We start from the raw sequence: 18,774 nt of genomic DNA, 5'->3' as shown, positions 1-18,774 counted from the left end.
GTCATCAGGGTCAGAGTCTGATCAAACGTGAAATTTGGGGAGTGTACATTTTATGCTAATGCTACTTCTTTTTCCAAGCAGGTGGCACTATGGGTGATATGGGCCGTCATTGTCATACGGCTGTGATGAGAGCCGGACTCTGATGCAACATGTAAAGTTTGAGGCCAATCGGACAGTTTTTTTGGCTATATACGCAGCACTTCCTGTTTCATGGCTTAACGTCAAACTTGTGTTTTGCCTGGTCTGATGCGTGTGCCAAGTTTGGTAACTTTTCCAGTACGTTTAAGCCGTCAAAAATGAATTCGTCTTGGTGGGAGAACTTTTCAATTTTTTCTGAATGTTTCCAATAGAGTCCGACACTCTTGGTGCTCAGACCCTAATAACAGGCACACAAACAACATAATTCATACACAAAGTGTGTTTTAAAGAGCAATATAAGAGCTAAATAGTAATGCAATCTGTGTTACAGAAAATGAAATCCCCGTAATTATCATACAATAGCAGTTAGGCAAAAACTTTGAAGGAGAAGACAAAATGAATATCTTGTCCTTCCAAACATACATTAAATACCTCTAACAAATCGCTCGTGATTTAAAGTATCTGACAAGTTTATTTCAACCAAACTACTGTGTTAAAATCCTGCAGGGCACTAACGGCCTCGAACTGAAAGCGGCGAGCTTGGGGTCAGGATCTAGTGTGAAACTGCAAGTGCGTTCAACCCATTTTAAATCACGGACATAAAAAGTGGCAGCTAAGACGTTGCAGAGTGCCTGATAGTGCTACCTGTTCTCCTCGGGGATGTGCAGGGCCATCATGATGAGGGGCTCAGTGCATTCCACCATCCAGCCCAGCCTCTCACTCACTCTGCCCACCTCCGGGTTCAGGAAGTGATTGGGCATACGACTCCAGATCACTGGTCTGAGCATCTGGACATCCAGCCTGGGAGGGCACTGGGGGACCGGATTGTTACGCTCACTGCGGAACATCGCCGCTGAGATGGGCATGATGTTCTGATGCGGGAGAGACAGAGGACATGAGATTTGTCAGCACTGATTGTTTTTGACTTGAAACAAACTTCCCCCTTTATTTTAGTACTTTTCCGTTCATGAAGTCACAAGGCTAAAATGCTCACATATGTCATAATTTCTTTCAGCTCTTTTTCTTTGCCGCCTGGATTCCTTGAAACATTTGAAAGATGCATTGATGACATGCCATGTCTTTTATTAATGTAATCTTTTGCTATTCCATTGTGCAGTACACAGCACCAATCACACTGTGGTTTGTCATGTGCACACACACGCAGGAAGACTTGAAAGGTTCATAATACACATTTAACTTCATAGTACAGCTTTTCTCCAACCACTTGTCTGTTTTTTCTTTCTGGCTCACACACATTTCCCTCTCACGCTGTCTTTTTTTTTGCTTGTCAAGAGTTAAAATGCTATTTGAAGCCAGAAAAATGACTAATTCCAAACATAATTTAACTAAAATTGTGATAACATTCTGACCTTGAGTTTTCCCAGCTCCAGCTGTGCCATATTCTGACTGGAAGGCTGAATGAAGACAGCAGGGAACAGCTTGGTGTTGGGCTCCACCTGAAATGACAAATCTTTTATTTCATAGTTGCACACTAACTTAACAGGTGCAGACCTGCGAGAAAAGAATGACATACACATCTGTAAAGTTCAGAATGTGTTCTCACCTGGTAGAAGGTGTTGATCTCCTTCCCATTGGCGGTAAAGGTCATGAGACCTGTTGCCAGGTCCACCAGGCAGCCGACCACCATGTCCTCCTGGCTGAAGCGTGTCTGCTGATTGCTGACCAGGTCCCCTCCCCACACCATGTAGCAATTGCTGTGCTTCATACTGCAAAGGGGTTAGAAAACACACACAGAGTCAGAAAAACAGTGAAGACAGAAAGAAGCAGGAATTCAACACACTATAAAAGGTGGTTCTAGGTTTAGATAGCTCGAGAACCCGATTCAATGCAGAAAGAATTTTGGCTGCCTAAGTCCCCATATGTTCAGGACCCTGGTACAAGTCACTAATTCTGTGGCTTGTCCTCTCTCTGTACCTTCCTGCAACTACCTCGAGCATTGCAATTAAAATCACTGTTAGCGTTTTTCTCTGTTCCTTATTTCACTTGTTAGGTGTCCAGACACAGAGTCTCCAGCCAGTTCTATTTACTCCTTATTAGCAGGATTTATTCTTCTCTCTATTGTTATATGAGTGCTCATGTAGGCATGTTGTTTAGTTTAGTTTCTTTTCATTTATTCAATTGACAAAAGAAAAGAAAAATCTAACAATTGAATACAACACAAATTAGAACAAAGTTTTGAATCACAGGGAGCAAGAGTTGGTATGTACTTATATAATCTGCCCCTGCATATCCCACAATCAAATAAAAGCATTCAACAAACATACAGGACAACTAACAAACAAAATGAATGTTGTTATTTGATTAAATCCAATGAGATTGTCTAATTGTTGCTGCAGCTGTAAGACTTGGCAGCTGATGTAAAATACTTTACAAAATATAACAAAAGAAAATAAGGAACTGCAAAAAAGAAAAAAATTTATTTGCACACAACAACCTGCAATATGCCAATAGTTGTTTATTTGTTTGTTCCCAAATTAGTGAGAACTGAAGTCCTGGAACCTTGCACAGAATTTCCCTCTGGGATTAAAAAACTATTTCTATTCTATTCTATTCTATTCTATTCTATTCTATTCTATTCTATTCTATTCTATTCTATACTATTCTATTCTATTCTATTCTATGTATGTGTCATTCCACTTTGCTGTCTGTCCTGCAGAGAAAACATCGAGCCTCATATAACCTTACAACAGAAAAAACACTGAAAAGTGCTTCTCAATGCTCTCGGCAGTAGAACTCAAGTTTATCGACGGTGAGGACTTGCCTGTCATGTATGTTGCCTTTGTCGTCTCCCACAGTGAGTGTGACACTGCGCACTTTCGAGAGGTCAAAGGTGGGATCGAACTGATGGTAATCCGGAGTGACCCAACCGATCCACACACCTGAAGGCTCCTGCCCAGCGAAGATCCTCACAGAGTAGTAATACTGACGACAGAAAAGCAACACAAGATTTCATTAGTTGCTTTTTACCTCTGAACCATTTTAAAAGCAGTCACATGGGAATATTTGAAGACCGCAGATTACTGGGATTGTAAGATTAGAGAATGTTTATCTCACTGTAGTGGTGTTGAGGATGATTTCAGGGTCATCTCTGTCATCAGGCACTACGTCTTCCACCAGACGGGGCACGGTGGGGGGGGCAGGAGGAGGCGCAAGAGGAGTCATGGCAACCTTCTTAGCCTTGGAGAAAAATCTATTGCACACAGGAAAATAATAAAAAGTATATTCACTCAGAACTTTATTAAGAACAAATAAACATACAATATGAACTCCTTGTCTGAACTGTTGATGATCTGAACTGAATCCTGAAGAATGAAGCAACGCACGTTTTCTTTCGGTAAAAACTGGTCAACAAAATGACTAAATGAAGTGACTGTAGAACAAAACAGTTTCTGGATTAATTCCCTTAGTAATCATCTGCACCTTCATGATTTTGGACTTGTTCCTGTCCAGCTATGACACAGACTCACCCTCGTTTCTTTCCTTTCTCCGACGCTGTGTCCTTCTCATTCTCCACAGTGACCTCCTTCGCCACAGACGGCTCCTTCTTCTCCTCCTCTTGCTCCTTGCGACTGGCAGACTTCTTCAACACTTCAAACTCGGAGTCGGGCTCCACCACCACGACCTCCTCCTCGGGTATGGTGAGGGCCCGGGTGAGAGGAGTGGTGCCCGCTGGGATTTTGAAGGTCTCGTGGAACTGCACCGGCATGCTGAGCCTGAGGAACATCATGTCGGTGTTGGCGTTCTGCGAGCCGAAGGTTTTATGAGTGAGCTTCAGGCAGGGGGCGCTGTCCACAGTCCCATCCACGCGGGAGACCTGCAAAACAACAACCCGTCTTCAAGGTTCTGCCTGTACTGAACAATAAAAACGTCTCAGTCGTCGCTCACCTCAATGTGGTTGTGGTCGGTGGGTACAGGCACAAACTGTGGCAAGCTTTTACTGAACCACATGGTGATGTCACGCTTCATGTTGATGGCAAACGGCTCGAATCCTTCCTGCAGGCCACAGATTGCGAAGTAGCGGAGGCTGCTGACGTTCTGCCCCAGGTTGATCCGTCCGACCTGAGAGAGGCCCAGAGCGCAGACCGGGATGAAACCTGAAGGGATGAAACCACAAAAAGAGTTCATGTAAAAGCAAAGAAACACCTTCTTTCAGTCAGTTAAAAAACTCAGAAAAAAGCAATTAACTCTCACCTTCCGCAATCTCAATGTCCTTGAAGGCCATTTCTGATCCCGAGTCGCTGATCAGCATTTCACCGTTGAGTGTGAACATGATGTTCATCTCAGTCAGGTCGATCATACACCCGACGACGTCCCCAGACTGCCACTGGCGGCCGAAAGGTTCGTTACCGATGTGCCATCTTTGAGCCTGAAAACAGAGACAATGAAGTCAGACTGTCGTATGGCCCTGTGGGTTTTTTTTTTCTTTTTCTAACTACTGAATGAATCTTTTTTTCAGTCTCAGATGTGTTTTGTTGTCATTTAAGTTTTTCCATGTATTAGAGATCAATACAAGAATAATTTGTATTATAGTACCGGAATGTGACTTAATTTGAATGAAGGCACGGTGACTTGACTCGATGAGGAGACAAATAAGGATTGACTGGGGCTCATGTCATCTGTTTGCATTTAAACTTTTCTGTACACATCTTATATCCTGACCGGGTTCTTCATTTATTCAGTCTGAAATGAACTGAAATAGACTGAGATTTCTTTATACTCGCAGCAAGAAGACCAAGCTTTCATTCCTGTGAGAAACTCACATGTTCTCCCTGAGCCTGGATCAGTTTTCTACAGGTAATTCAGGTTTGTTTGGGTGTTTTGAGATTTTAAATGACCCGTAGGTATGAATGTGTTAAAAGCTTTTACAAACATGATTTAATCTCATTTTCATTTTCTGAGAAAAGTTCACAATAAAAAAATGAAAAGCTATTGATTATTTTACTGAAAACACCGTTTTAGTCATGTATTGTAAGTGTTTCTGAGTTGCGACAGTTACAGATTACATGGAAAGACTTGCTGAAAGACATTCAACTTGCATATGAGATGTTGTGCTTTCATTGCCTACAGATCGCAACAGCCGCTCATACTCCCACTCTCTGTGCCATCTCCTCTGATACAGAAGTCTGGTGTGTGTCCCGAAGCTGATGAAGAAGAGGTGAATGGGAAGATGTGGACTGACCTTATTGCCATTAAAGACGTAGGCCAGTTCGTCTGCGCCCAGCTCAGTGTCTGAGCTGACGTGAGGACGAGCCCAGCCCACCCTCATCTCCCCGGTGGTCACCGCCTCAAACTCAAAGTACCACTTCCCCTGAGTGACGGCGTACGACTTCTCTGCCCGGAAAATTCGTACTTTGTCCCCCCTGGTGTTCTCAAGGCCGTGGCCGGCTGCAAAGGGCAAAAAAAAACAATGGAGGGGAAGTCGTCTTCGAGAAGATATTCAAACCAGTCTTCTGGGTGCAGAAGAGTTGAATAATATCAAAGTGTTCTACATTCAGAGGAGAGGCGGGATAAAGTGACTCACAGCTCTCCTGATCCGGAGGCTCGATGTTGTAGCCGTAGCCGATGAGAGTGCGGACAGCGTTGTTGACACTGTCTCGGTTAGTTTTCTTAGTTCTCTCGTCCAGAAGGTTGTAAGGTACCAGACGAGGGTTTCGCTTATTAAAGATGTCCTGAGAAGCATTAGAGATGTGGATTAAATATGATAATTAATAAAAAAATAAGTGGGGTAAAAAGGGAATTTCAATATTTTGTGGTGTATTATTATTGGGGATTTTTATTCAGCAAGCATTACAAAAAAATTTAATGTTTTCCAGAGCATCGGGTAAACATGAAAGAACAGTCACCTGCACGATGCTGTAGGTCCATCCTTGTCGTACCCGGTCCCTTGCCCAGACGTTATGTCCATTTTCTGCCAATTTTTCCACAAGTTGATTTTGGTTTGGCGTCAGTTTGACATGGCTGAGGTCGAGGGGGGCAGGCTTGTATGCATTGCTCATCACATAGCTAGAGGACGGGCAGTTGGGTTGTTATACACAGATTCATTAGTAAAGCATCTGGTCACGAGAATAAACTTGTAGAGACAGACACGTCTCGGTCTCCTTACGTCTTGGGTAGCTTGATTTTTTTGAGATTCTCCTCTGCTTTCTCATCACCCATCCCAACATGACAACCCAGTGCCAACAGAGTCCTGAAAGAGGTGCATGATGTCAGGAATCACCGACAGTGTTTGGGATCATGGACTTCATGCTGCTCCTCAAACTTAACCTGCTTCAAAGTCTCAGTCAGAAACTCACTTCAGAGTCTCTCCGGACATCTGCAGGTTGTAGTTCCTCTCTGGCTCCGGCAGAGACTGGAAGTCCACCAAACATGGATGGAGCTTCTTGTTGTCGTCCCTGAACTGCGACAGGAGACGACAACGTCAGTTAAAATTGGATAAAAATCACAACACAGTAGATCACAGTAATCTGCAGATTACGTATTGAACTCATAAAGAAAATCCACTACAAAAGAGCTGAAAATGTAATGAAATACTTACCATCCTACTAAATCATGGAAAATTCATAAATTCCACATAACACACAATTTTTGTACATATATCAAAACTATATATGAAAGTTTACAAGATGTCGGCCTACCATAATTTTAAAAGTTAAACATGTTCAGCTGCTCCAGTTAAATTTGATTTGGTGGAAACTAACAAAAACGGCTCATTCGGGCAAAAAGGTTGCAGACCTCTAGTCTAGAAGATAGATGGAGAGATATTTTTTACTATTTTTACTATTTTGTTTTCCACTAAAATCTCACATGATTTTAGTTTCTCTGGTCTGATAAACAGTGTAAATCTTGATCCATCTCATCCTCCAGTGTTGTGAAAGCGGTGTGTCTCTAAAGCTCTTTCTGGATCGCGAGACTGAAACTCACACTGCCATACGTCCAGCCCTGCTCAATACGAGTGATGGCCCAGAGCTCGTGGATGTTCTCTGCCAGCTTCTCCCTGATGCGCTCCAAGTGCGGCGGCAACACAATCTGTAAGGCGAAAACAAACGGAAACTCAGACCACACATACTTTCCTCGCATGATCCCTGTCTGATTTCCCTTGTTGTTTTTTGGGTTGTTTTTTTTACCTGAACCGTGTCCACAGGGCAGGGGGTGAAGGAGGTGTGGGTGAGGGACAGAGTCGGACCCAGAAGGTTTCGCACGCCGTTGAAGTCGTGCTTGTACTCTTTGATGGGCTCGATGCGCATCCTCTCACGGGGCAGCAGGGCCTCGTAGCACGGCGCATACCCGGGGGGAGGCATGAACTTGAAGTCCCCGTGACGACCGCCGAGAAGGAACCGAGCCCTGAGGCGACGGAAACAGAAAAGGCCGACCTGTAGTTTACCTGACACTTGGCTTTATTAGCTACTGAAGTTATTTATGACAACAGCGCATTGATTTTTATGAGACTTGTAATAAAAACACATTGATTTCATCTCTGAGAAAGTTACTGAGCTTGTGTTTCCCCCCAGCGCTCCATAAACCTCCTCTCATCACACAAAGAAACCCTGAGATCTCCAATAAAAGCAGTTTTAAAGGGGATCATTTGGCAGTTTCAGGCATCATTTAAAGGTTATAAACTGTATGCAGTGAATGTATTTATATATTTTTTGGCCATTCTGTGTTTGTATTTCTTGCTAATGTGTCACACGGTGAATATAAACGACATCTTTTTAACATCCAAATGCACAGATACACAGTTGAACCGGCTGTTGTGCTTCAGTGCACTGCAGTGGTCTGGCACGTTGATTCAGATGTTGCACCACTTTGTTGCGACAACAAAATGAACATGATACAGAAGCTACAAATGAGGAGTTGAGACTTAGTTCAGCTTGTAATAACGTGGAGCATTTGCTCAATAATTACTGTGCAAGTGATCAAGTTTCACTCTTTTGTTCATGGAGCTGTAGACATCAGCCAGCTATTAAAAGCAAGAGAGTCGTACGAGAGCACCAGAGGGAAATACATATTACATTTTCCACACTTCCACACTTTATATTGTGCAAGACTTTTCTGTTTAGTTTTTAATGAAATAATCACTTTCTGCTATTTCAATAAACATTCCTTTGTTTTCAATTCTGCTTCACGGTTCGGTTCTTTTTCGTCAGTTCTCATTTGGAAACCTGCAGCATTAACAAAAGGAGGATGTTGCCACCGCAGCCGAGTTGAGATTCACTCCGGAGCGGATCGAAAACACAACATTCTTTAAACGTTGTCGCTGCTGTGTGTGCAAATGTTTCTGCATATTGGTCGTATTTCCATATTGCAAGTATTGCAAGTTGCCCTGTTGTCAACTTTTCACTTGAAATGTAACAAAACATTGAACGCTTGTGCCCCTTGGGCACCATGTTACCTGCCGGCTGCGCTGGTGAACGAGGTCACCACGTACGTTGCTCTGCTTGCAGAAGCTACACAACGTGGGTGGTGACGTCATTCACGCCCACTGGAATTGATAAGGAAACAGTTTGCAATTTTGGCAACTGACTCTGTGGAACTGAGACACTGTGATTTACATCCCCATTCACTTGTCATATTGTCTTTTCAGTGACCGTTATTTTTATGTTTGATGAAATATTCAATACAATTATAGTTGCCTTGCTTTGGGGCATTTATCAACCTCAACTTTTCCCCCTATCAGACATCTGTATATCAAGATGAATTAAAGAAACATATGAGGGGAAAATTCTTTATTTCAGCTGCCCTTACTTGACTCCTGCAGAGAAGCTGATGACCGGGAAGAAGAGGCCGTCCACGTTGAAGTTTTCAAACATGCCCTGGACTGGGTGGCCATTGATGCGGAAGGAGATACTGGGCACGCTCAGATCCAGACAGCAGCTGACAACATCGTCTGCGGCCAGCGTGTGCGCACTGGGTGAAGCCACCTGGCGAGCGACAGTACCTGAAGGGCGGCGCGCAGGGCAAAGGAGTCAGAAGATCCTCTACAATTGCTGTAGTTGCAACAAGTAGCCAAGTGAAAGGAATCTTACCCGACCACAGATGCAGTCCGTCAAAGCCATAGGAGTAGAGATCATCTCCCACACCGTTGCCCCCCCAGCCTTCTCCTCCTCCAGGGTAGGGGCTGTAGCCCTCGGTCATAGCCCAGCCCACCCGCAGGTGGCTGGCCTGCGCTGTCACAAAGGGCTCCACATAATCCACCATCATCTCATAGTACCACTTCTTAAACTGCGTGGATCCCTCGCACGTTCCCAGGAAAATGTTGGGCCTCACGCTGAGCACAGAGGAACAAAGAAATTGAAACTTCTCAAGACAGACAAAGACAGAATATCCAAACTAACAATGGGCAGAGACAGAAGAAATTCAACGGTTTACCTGGTGACATAGTTTACAATGTTTGTCTGCAGCAGGAGGTCGCGACCTGGCAGCAGGTTTTCAGTGATGAGGTTTTGGTTGGACCTCACAGCGACACCGTTACACACACAAAGAGAGCGCAAGACATCCAGCACCTAAACACAACAGCAGAACAAACACCGCTCTTATCTATCTGCTTGAATGTGGCAGAAACCAAACCGATTCACGGGAAAAATCACAATGAAATTAAAATCTCGCAGAGGATAAATCTGAATTAAGGATAATTGAATACTGCGAACCATCGCATGCACGAGGGTAAACAAAGCTGATTAAATCGCTTCAGATTATGGGCAGCGAGGGAGGACAAACCTTGTGGTTTCGTCCATGCTTGTCCAGGAGTGAGATGATGGATTTAATGTGGTTCTCCTGGATGATGTTCAGAACCTCTGGGCTTTCAATCAGAACACAGTACAGCACCTCGAGAATACCTACATGAAAACAAAGGATATTATCAAATAACTGCACACATTTAAGTTCTCAGCCTATTGCTGGGAAAAAAATCTAAATGAATGTTAGAATCAGAGCATTAAAGGTCTCTGATATCTCTAAGTTCTGTCCTCAATTTGCATATTGATTTCCACTTGAAGATCCCAGAAGCTCACAAAAGATAAAGCTGTGTCTTATAAATCAATACATCAAGAAGGAGCCTAAAAGCAGTTACTCATTTGGAAAGATCAGCTGAGGCTGCATGCTGGATTTTATCAAGAAAAAGCCTGAGGCCCATCAGATACCGGAGGAGGCCTCCAGACGGTCCAGCTTGCTGACGAGCCAGTCCAGGTTGTCGCAGAATAATGCACAATTCGAACGATTCCCTCTGATCAGAGAAGCTGTGGGACGTAAGCGCAGACAGATTACTTATCTGTTGCTTTGTTCAACAGAAATGTATTCGTTTTTTTCCGAGTGCCTCTTTAAGTTTCTCTTTTACCCAGCAACTCATAGAGCAGGTTGACGATCTCCTTCCAGGACTCTGCAGCTTCCTCTCCCGCAAATTCAGAAAAGTGGGCAGCCGTGTTGTACACATTCAGGCGGTCGATGCACTCCAGAACAATGGTGATCATCCCCTAATGATGAAGAACACAGCTAATGGATGGTGCATTCACTCCCCCTGCACGCTGCCATTCGTACTGGCAGTTACGTAAAAATTTGCATGTATACTTCTTCAAAGTTCTGTTTTTAAATAGACTCCTAAAATGTATATGTGCAATACGTACGTGCAAGTGCTCGCCTGTGAAATATGCTATTTGTTTTGCAGTAATTCAGTAGATAAATTCAGCATTTTGAGCTTTTGCTGGTTAACTAATGATGACAAATGTGTTTGTTCAGGAATGATGCAGATATGCCTACAAAACCTACACAAGGAAAAAACCAATTAGAGTTGTACTGAATCATATTGTCATGTACTGAATATCCTCGCCAAAAGTTGACTGTCAATAAAAACAAAAATGTGGTGGTTGTCGCAGTTATTCCTACACTCAAAACATTGCGTTTTTTTAATATTATTGTGATATTGGGCTTTTTTTTTTTTTTTTTTAAGAAAACAGGCAAACATGCAAATTGATGATATTTGATATTTTGACATACTGTATTGATGAAACTTTATAGAATAAGACAAAAAGTCTTAAAACATGTCGTGTGTGTGTGTGTGTGTGTGTGTGTGTGTGTGTGTGTGTGTGTGTGTGTGTGTGTGCGTGTGTGTGTGTGTGTGTGTAGATTACCTCCTCTTGGAAGAGGTTCTGACGGTTGCGGAGGGAGCGGAGCTTGGTCTGTTTCTCCTCGTGCTCCAGCTCCTCCTCGGGTGGACGGAAGTAGAAGATGAGATCCTGCAGAGAGAGGATGACGCCCTCCAGAGGAAGTGACACTGCCACCGGTGACTTGTTCTTCATGCTCAGGGAATCCAATCCCCTGGGGAAACAAGCAGACGCACAATAAATCAGAGAACTGCATCCTGTCAAAAATGGCCGGACTCTCCCACACTCACAAACAATCCTTACTTGATGAACTGTCTGAAGAGACCTGTGGTGCTGTAAATCATTCGAGCAGCCTGTGACTCTTCAGTTTGGGAGCGGGATACAGTTAATGCATCATCCATATGACCTTCTTGATGAAGAATAACCTGGAAGACGACATATGATGATGATCATACCACAAATAATGTTCCGCATTTGTTTCCGAAGCTGAAAAACTGTATCTCAATAATGCAAACTGAAGTGATTCAGCTGCTTTATTAACTGTATTTTATCCCTGACAGAAATTAGTACCTTTCTTTTCATCATTCCTAAACGAGCAGCTTTTGCATCCAGAGCGGCGTAGGTGAGCCACAGGCCTGTGGACACATGCTGCACGAAGCACATGGACTCTCCGTACTTGATCTCAGGAATGCCCATCCCCTCCACATCACGCTTCTGAGCCACCTCCACCTTGTCCTGCTCGGCGGGGGAGGGGGGGTTGAAAAAGCAGCGGGTGGCAGAAAATAAAAGAGAGATCAGAGAGTGGAGACCTCATGCAATAATAAGTCGGCAGAGGGCGTGTCTGACCTTTGTGGCACGGAAGCAGAAAGCCGACAGTTTGGTGTTGGCCTTTTCTGGGTCGACCACCAACAGGCCCTTTTCCTCATCCAGACACAGGTACCGGCCCGTGGTGATGTGGCGAATACGGAAAGATTGCCCCCACTTCATGTGGCTCCCACTCCAGCTGCAGGAGCAAAGCCAGAGAATACTTTTAATCACTGCTGAATCACGACTGAAACAGTGTTTTGGTTAAAAGCGTTATGGCAGTTATTTGGACAGGGTTTAGAAAAAGTTATCAAAACAAACGTTGCTGGTACTTCGCTGCAGTGAGTATAATGGAGACTATTTAAATGGATAAAATAAGCCTTAATACAAAACCCAAACAGTAACAACAGATGAGACTTCATATGAAGACTTACTAGATTACAAATTAAAAATCTCTAACTGGCATGAGAAGAGTTGTTTTCCTATAGATCTCAATCGCTTCATCATTATATCATGTAATGCGAAGAACTTCAGGAAATCTGGCATTTAAACTTGAACATGCGCAATGGGGCTTAAGCTCTTTGAGCGCTGCTCAACACACACGTTGAGAAATCCTGATCGCTACAATATAAACGTGAATATTCTCCCTGTAGACATTATTTTATCATGGGAATGTTAACAGTTTTCATTATACGGTTTCTGTTTTTATTATACTTTTGTGTTATTATTATTATTACTATTCTTATTATATGATAATAATAAAAACAATAATAATAATTATCATCATCACTGTTAGGGTATGGAAAATTCCTGCAGACACTGAGACCATGCATTGTCCACACAGAAAGGCTCCAGCACAGAATTCCACACAGATTTTTCTCAGACCACTGAATCAGCATGCAGTCCATATTCAAACATAATATTCCTGTAACGGTTCAATTATGAGGACACTTGGTGCACATAATAACAGGAATGACAAATGTAATGTTTGCCCAGGGATTTCTCAGTTTCATGCAACACAGACTGAAATAATGCGTATTGTTTTTCCTGACGTAGCTTTCTCTGGTTGTGAAGGGTTCACTCACCTGATTCTGAGGGGCTCCAGCCTCCACAGGGAGCGAGCCTGGCTGCACACAGAGCCGCCTTCATAGTGAGCCATCCTGCGGCAGAAGACCAGCAGACGTTAGTACGGCCACATTGCATTGTGTCACTGAAAATGGCTCTACTTTTTTCCTCTGCTCCTAACCTGCGCTTTTCCTCTCCTTCCTCGGGCGTAGCGATGGCGAGACACTCGTCCATGTGGCCATGAAACAGCCTGAGAACGTGACCTCCAGTCAGAAACCCTGGAAGAGGGTACAAACACCAGGAGTGACTGTGTCGATGTAGGATAATATCCATGCGCCAAAAGGTCAGACTGTAATTAGTTTTTACCTTCGGCGAGCTCACATCCCGAGCTGATTGGATTCATGTTCCACAGAGTTTGCATGAAGGACGCGTCCACCATCAGATCTCCACTGGCATAGGACAGGTGCTGAAGACAGAAACGGTCAGGAAGTCGGGTTTAATCCAGCGGAAACATTTCGTAACGTTCTAATGGAGGTCGGGGAATCTCACCAGGTATCTCTCAGAGGACACGCTGACAAGGATGAGGTCGTCACCGACCCTGACCTTCTCACCTTCTGACCTTTGCTTTGAGGCCGGGTGAATTGTCCACCAGCATGCCTCCCCTGCAATGAACAATGATGACGTTTTATCTGGTTCAGTCAATGAACAAAGCGAAAGAAAATACACCAGAGAATACAAACTGCTGATTCATGAGGTTTGTAATTCAGAAACAATATAAGACTCGCAGCACACCATTCAACATCAGTACTACAGGAGAGTTTCTGTGATCGCAGCGGTGAAAGAAAAGAAAATGCAGAACTTATAGAGCTTCCTCCAAGCACGTGTTCACAAATGATGATGCTCATGCTACTTCACTAGCACTAAGGTATCTAGGTTTCATTGCTGGAGTCTGTTACTCCTAATAAAACTGTATGATACCCAGTAAATGAATGAGAAATGCCAGTCGCTGGAAGCGTCCTTGTTCTAATGTTTACACTATGAAAAGTCATCCCATTGGCTGGATTGGACCCGCTGGCCAGCCGTCATGGCCACAAGGCCGAAAGCATTATTTCTCAAGCTGTGATAAAGACACAAGTATCATGTAGAGGTATGTGGGGGAAAGTCATACATTTTGTAATTGATTAGTTTAAATTGAAAATATCTAATATGATCAAAAAAAGTCCCAAACAAAATGAAAACATGAATTTTTTTTTTTAAATATGTGACATAGCTCTTCCAATATCTTTTTTGTCCCACTATCATTCTGCCACATCCGCTTCCTGTACGCAGCCCGTCGTACTTGTGGCTGTTTACTGGAAATTGGATTATCTGTGACATTTTTTTTTTAACCCTCGTGGCTCTGACATCCTCTCCTGTATTTGTGTGAATAGATGAAAAACAGCTGTTATTCTCAATGTTCAGGCTTGCTTTATTAAGTGCAGCCGCACCTTGTCAGGTTGAGTTAAAGGGCCTCATACGATTGGCTGTCAGTCAATACTATAATATATATATATATATATATATATATATATATATATATATATATGTCGTCCTAAAGAGCTCAACAACTTAGTTTGACCCTGACCTGGAAGTTAGGAGAGGAAGCTTGGAATCAGAAGGTTGCTGGTTTTAATCCCACAGCGGATGTTATCGTGGTCTGCTCCCCTCATTGTATTCCATTCATTTGAATTAGGCCAGGATCAATTTAAAAAAACGGTCTCCCTGTGGATTAAGACTTTCAGAATTCTAAAACTTTGGTGTGCTTCATTTGGAAAAAAGATTATTTCTTGCTCACCGATGGAATCTTCCTGTAAGCCCACGTCGAAGGCCAGCTTGTCCGTGAGGGACCGAGACGTCGTCAAGCAGCTCAGGTACTGGAGAGGAAGTTTAATGATCAGGACATGACTGGGACATTGCAGGGATGAGAAATGTGATCCTTTGGAAAGATCATTCTTTAGATTCTTAAATTATCCGAGAGTCGGTCTTACCATGCTCGAGTGGTGATGTCTCAGAAGGATGGCGTGACCGTACAGTAAAGTACGATGACCTCCACCTTGGGACGACTGGGAATGAAAAAGACGAGAAAACAGTCAGAAGAAAAGAAACATATTTCTGTTTAAATGTTTAATAGGTAAAAGAAATGCTTTTTTTTAATTGTACATCATTCTGTCAATGACAGCAGTTTTTCACATTTTAAGATATCATCATTAACACAGGGTGGGTGTTTTAATGACAGAATTGATTCTGTTGCCCTCCATTAATATCTGATTGATGATTGCATAGATTAAAACTTTTCCAGATTTCTCTCAGGAAGAGATCAGCTCTACGCTTTTAGAAACACTACTACTAGTGATTTGTATCAGCTGTATGTTTTATGTCGGCTGTATGATGCAGTTAAATTACAAATTAATGTTTGTTACTGATTATCCTCTTGATGTTAGACCGAGTAGTAGTTAATTAGTTGAATGTGATTAGAATGCATTAAAGAAATCAGACTTCTTCACAAAACAAATAAAACACAAAGCAAATAAAACACACCACCACAAAATACAACAGTATAGAATAAAATGGTCACAAATATGGTCTGAATCACAGTTTCTGAGATGCTACCACTGAAATAGAAGTGGTATTTTTCACACAGAGAATAAATTAAAATCAGACACCCACAGAAAAGGATCCCACAGGCAGAACACAACATGAAACCATCCTACCTTTTCTCAACATCCAGCAAGGACGGAACAAGAAAGCACAATTATTGGGGCAGTTGCAAATTGATTCACCTAAAACAATCATTGGGGGGGGGGGGGGGGGGGGGGGGGGGGGGGGGGGGGGGGGGGGGGGGGGGGGGGGGGGGGGGGGTTAAGCCTTTACATTGGGTTAAGCTCCCATAATCCTCTGCGATGAGTCGAGGGCAGGTATGTTAACAGGAGGCATGACACCAGCAGCTTTAGTCAGCATTATCACCCAGCCTGGTTCAGACAGGTGGCAGTGTAGCGGGTGTTTGTGTGTGTCCAGAGCCCAGCGGGTGTCCAGTTACCACCTCCATCCCTGACGGGCGGGGGGGCGGGTGGGGGGTGGGGGGGGGGGGGGGGGGGGGCGGACCCTCCACAGGGCTGTCTGCCAGGCTATTCTCATCCTCCTGCTCATCATGAAAACCTCTGGTTCATCCAGCGCCTTTAAAACTAGTCCCAATGAGCCCAAGATGAACTTCTCTTTATCTCTTAAACCATGAAATAACTCAAAGCTTTAAAATGGAATGTAATACTGTAATACTCTCTGTTTAATCGCATTTTACTTGCATACATTAATGTTGTCATGGTATACCTGTGATCTTTCTTTTTAAAATTATGAGTCTGAAGAAGTGAACAATACATTTTCCTTGTTATTCATCAAATGCCTCGCAGCAGTTTATTTTAAGTGGTTTTTTTTAGCTGTAATTTCAAAAATATGCTGAGGTCCTACCTGCCACAAAAAGGAATTGCACTGCTCATATTCATATTATTTATGTATCAATATACATAAATACAGAGAGCCTTTTAGAAAAGAATGCGATTTTATTAAAATTTCCTAGATTTGGCAGGTCGACTGAAAGAATCAGAGTTTGGAGTCAACCAACTGTCTATGTTTTCACTATGTGGAATTTTGCACCAATATACAAACATTTTCTGGAGTTAAAAAGAGAAAAGAAGTGTCCTTAAAGTACCTAAAGACAAACGACAGAACAACATCCTGGGAAATGAACAAGAAGCCTGACAAAGTAACAATGAGGATAAATGTGAAATCATAAATGAGCTGGTGATATCTTTCGCATGAAATGCAAATGATGTTGCATTTGTGACATCTCACAATGTCTAATATCGTTGGGGTATTAGATCCAGACAAAACAGGTACATGCAAAAATTACTCTTTTCTATTTTTGATAATACCTTGTAAAATATGAGTCCTCAAATGTTTCATTGATGTTTCATCTTTTTTTTTTATGTAATAAAAAAATTACTTTCAACAGCTCAGCCTGAAATATTATCGAACCTCTTCAGTGACCGCTTCAAAGAATTATCACCTCACGGTGATGGCTACACATTCATGTCAATGACAAAGCACTGTCAACATGACAGGGGTGTCAAACTCATATTAGTTCTGGGGTCACCGACAGTTTCATCTCAATACGGTTTGGAACAGCAAAATAAATGGAGTTCAGTGAAGATTGGGAGAAGAACCAGTCATCTTGGGGCGTCCTTGTAATCGTTCAAAACGGCCAGCACATAGCCACACCCCCTCCCCTCATTTATTCATTATTCATTTAGGTTTATAGTTAGGAAAACAAAAACAATCTGAAATCTTACACCCTTTAGCATATATGCTTCCACAAGCTCACTATAGGTAATACGGTTTTCATGATAAGGCTGTAAAACTAACTTGTTACTGCTGCATTACTAACAGCATTGCAGCCATCTGCTGTCGAGTTCTGGACAAATTGGTAATAGAAGTTAAGTCATCGCCTGGGCCGGACTTGAGCCTCAAATGGGCTGGTTTTGGCCCCACCGGCCACTTAGTTTGACACCCCTGCAATAGAACACCTAGTTACCAACACAACAGGAACAAGGACAGTCACCAGGCCGGCTGGGACACACGTTACAGGAAGCGAGACACGTTAGTAGACATACCCATTGGTCCAAATCGACTGCCTGCTTGGCAGAGTGCAGGAAGGGGGAAGGGGAGTGGATGTCAGAAAGCAGGACAAAAAAATAAATAAAATCTCAACAAAATAAAATGCCTGCACAGACTGGAGGACTGTGACGCAGTAGGTTTTGGCATTCCGTATAGTGTAAACGCAGCCTGTATCAATGTGGGAAACCTTAAGAAAACTTTATACATGAAGAATGAAACATGTTTATCATATTTCAGGGTGAATCTTCAAATTCAACTGAGAGTCTACTACTTTCTTTTGTAAGGTTCTAAATAGGGATGCACGATAACTATCGATATCAACGATTATCGGCCTGATATTCTGAGAAATTATGTCACACAGATGAGTCTGATGATTCTTTTTTTTTTTATTATAAATTGCCAAATATTGCCTTGATTTCAACATTTTCAGCCCGTTTCGCTGCCCTCTTGTCGTGTGTATTACGTCATATAAACATGGTGCCATCATGGTTTCTAAAAAAGACCTCTATTGGAGTACACAATAGATGTAAAGCAGAGGAGGCAAAAAGTCGACCAGTTTCAACACATCCAACCTCCATCTTTGCCTTTCTTTACCTCAGGTGTGCATAAACTGTTAAAAACTTTATCAGTTATCGGCTGTGAGAAGCAAGAATGATCAATTATCAGTATCGCTGTGGGGAAGAAAAAGTTATCATGCATCCCTAGTATTAAAAACTGAGCAAACTGCTATTTGACTACTTGTGTATTTCAAAGTAAAACATGTAAAATGCAATTTCAGGAAACATTACTTATATTCCTTCAAGCAGACTTGAATGGAATTGTATTTTATCTATTTATTCATCTATTGGAGCAATGAAAAGTACAGATGCATTTTACAAAGATCCAATAGAATGGAAATCGCTTTTATGTTTAATCCTGAATTGTGAATATATTTTTGATTTATTAC

The 18,774-nt window shown here is 42.6% G+C and overlaps 1 protein-coding gene across 1 annotated transcript in view; it reads right to left on the bottom strand.

Annotated features, from left to right (window-relative positions):
- Positions 1 to 18,774, bottom strand: part of ryr1b (ryanodine receptor 1b (skeletal)) — an 85,344-nt gene that overhangs the window by 45,847 nt on the left and 20,723 nt on the right. The window contains exons 4-35 of the mRNA XM_080459804.1: positions 17,825 to 17,845; positions 15,149 to 15,223; positions 14,956 to 15,034; positions 13,671 to 13,783; positions 13,488 to 13,587; positions 13,303 to 13,399; positions 13,142 to 13,216; positions 12,099 to 12,255; positions 11,823 to 11,987; positions 11,556 to 11,677; positions 11,280 to 11,466; positions 10,490 to 10,625; positions 10,296 to 10,391; positions 9,874 to 9,992; positions 9,526 to 9,659; positions 9,183 to 9,424; positions 8,902 to 9,094; positions 7,284 to 7,500; positions 7,081 to 7,185; positions 6,453 to 6,556; positions 6,263 to 6,346; positions 6,003 to 6,162; positions 5,681 to 5,828; positions 5,339 to 5,544; positions 4,351 to 4,525; positions 4,045 to 4,253; positions 3,627 to 3,973; positions 3,214 to 3,349; positions 2,921 to 3,081; positions 1,703 to 1,865; positions 1,509 to 1,595; positions 784 to 1,010 (exon numbers count right to left, since the gene is read on the bottom strand). Of these exons, the coding sequence (XP_080315930.1) occupies positions 784 to 1,010; positions 1,509 to 1,595; positions 1,703 to 1,865; positions 2,921 to 3,081; positions 3,214 to 3,349; positions 3,627 to 3,973; positions 4,045 to 4,253; positions 4,351 to 4,525; positions 5,339 to 5,544; positions 5,681 to 5,828; positions 6,003 to 6,162; positions 6,263 to 6,346; positions 6,453 to 6,556; positions 7,081 to 7,185; positions 7,284 to 7,500; positions 8,902 to 9,094; positions 9,183 to 9,424; positions 9,526 to 9,659; positions 9,874 to 9,992; positions 10,296 to 10,391; positions 10,490 to 10,625; positions 11,280 to 11,466; positions 11,556 to 11,677; positions 11,823 to 11,987; positions 12,099 to 12,255; positions 13,142 to 13,216; positions 13,303 to 13,399; positions 13,488 to 13,587; positions 13,671 to 13,783; positions 14,956 to 15,034; positions 15,149 to 15,223; positions 17,825 to 17,845 (4,640 nt within the window). The remainder of the gene's footprint in view (positions 1 to 783; positions 1,011 to 1,508; positions 1,596 to 1,702; positions 1,866 to 2,920; positions 3,082 to 3,213; positions 3,350 to 3,626; positions 3,974 to 4,044; positions 4,254 to 4,350; positions 4,526 to 5,338; positions 5,545 to 5,680; positions 5,829 to 6,002; positions 6,163 to 6,262; positions 6,347 to 6,452; positions 6,557 to 7,080; positions 7,186 to 7,283; positions 7,501 to 8,901; positions 9,095 to 9,182; positions 9,425 to 9,525; positions 9,660 to 9,873; positions 9,993 to 10,295; positions 10,392 to 10,489; positions 10,626 to 11,279; positions 11,467 to 11,555; positions 11,678 to 11,822; positions 11,988 to 12,098; positions 12,256 to 13,141; positions 13,217 to 13,302; positions 13,400 to 13,487; positions 13,588 to 13,670; positions 13,784 to 14,955; positions 15,035 to 15,148; positions 15,224 to 17,824; positions 17,846 to 18,774) is intronic.

The sequence above is a fragment of the Lipophrys pholis genome (assembly GCF_963383615.2).
Source record: "Lipophrys pholis genome assembly, chromosome: 3".
Lineage (NCBI taxonomy): Eukaryota > Metazoa > Chordata > Actinopteri > Blenniiformes > Blenniidae > Lipophrys > Lipophrys pholis.
This window is presented reverse-complemented; position numbering and strand designations above follow the sequence as displayed.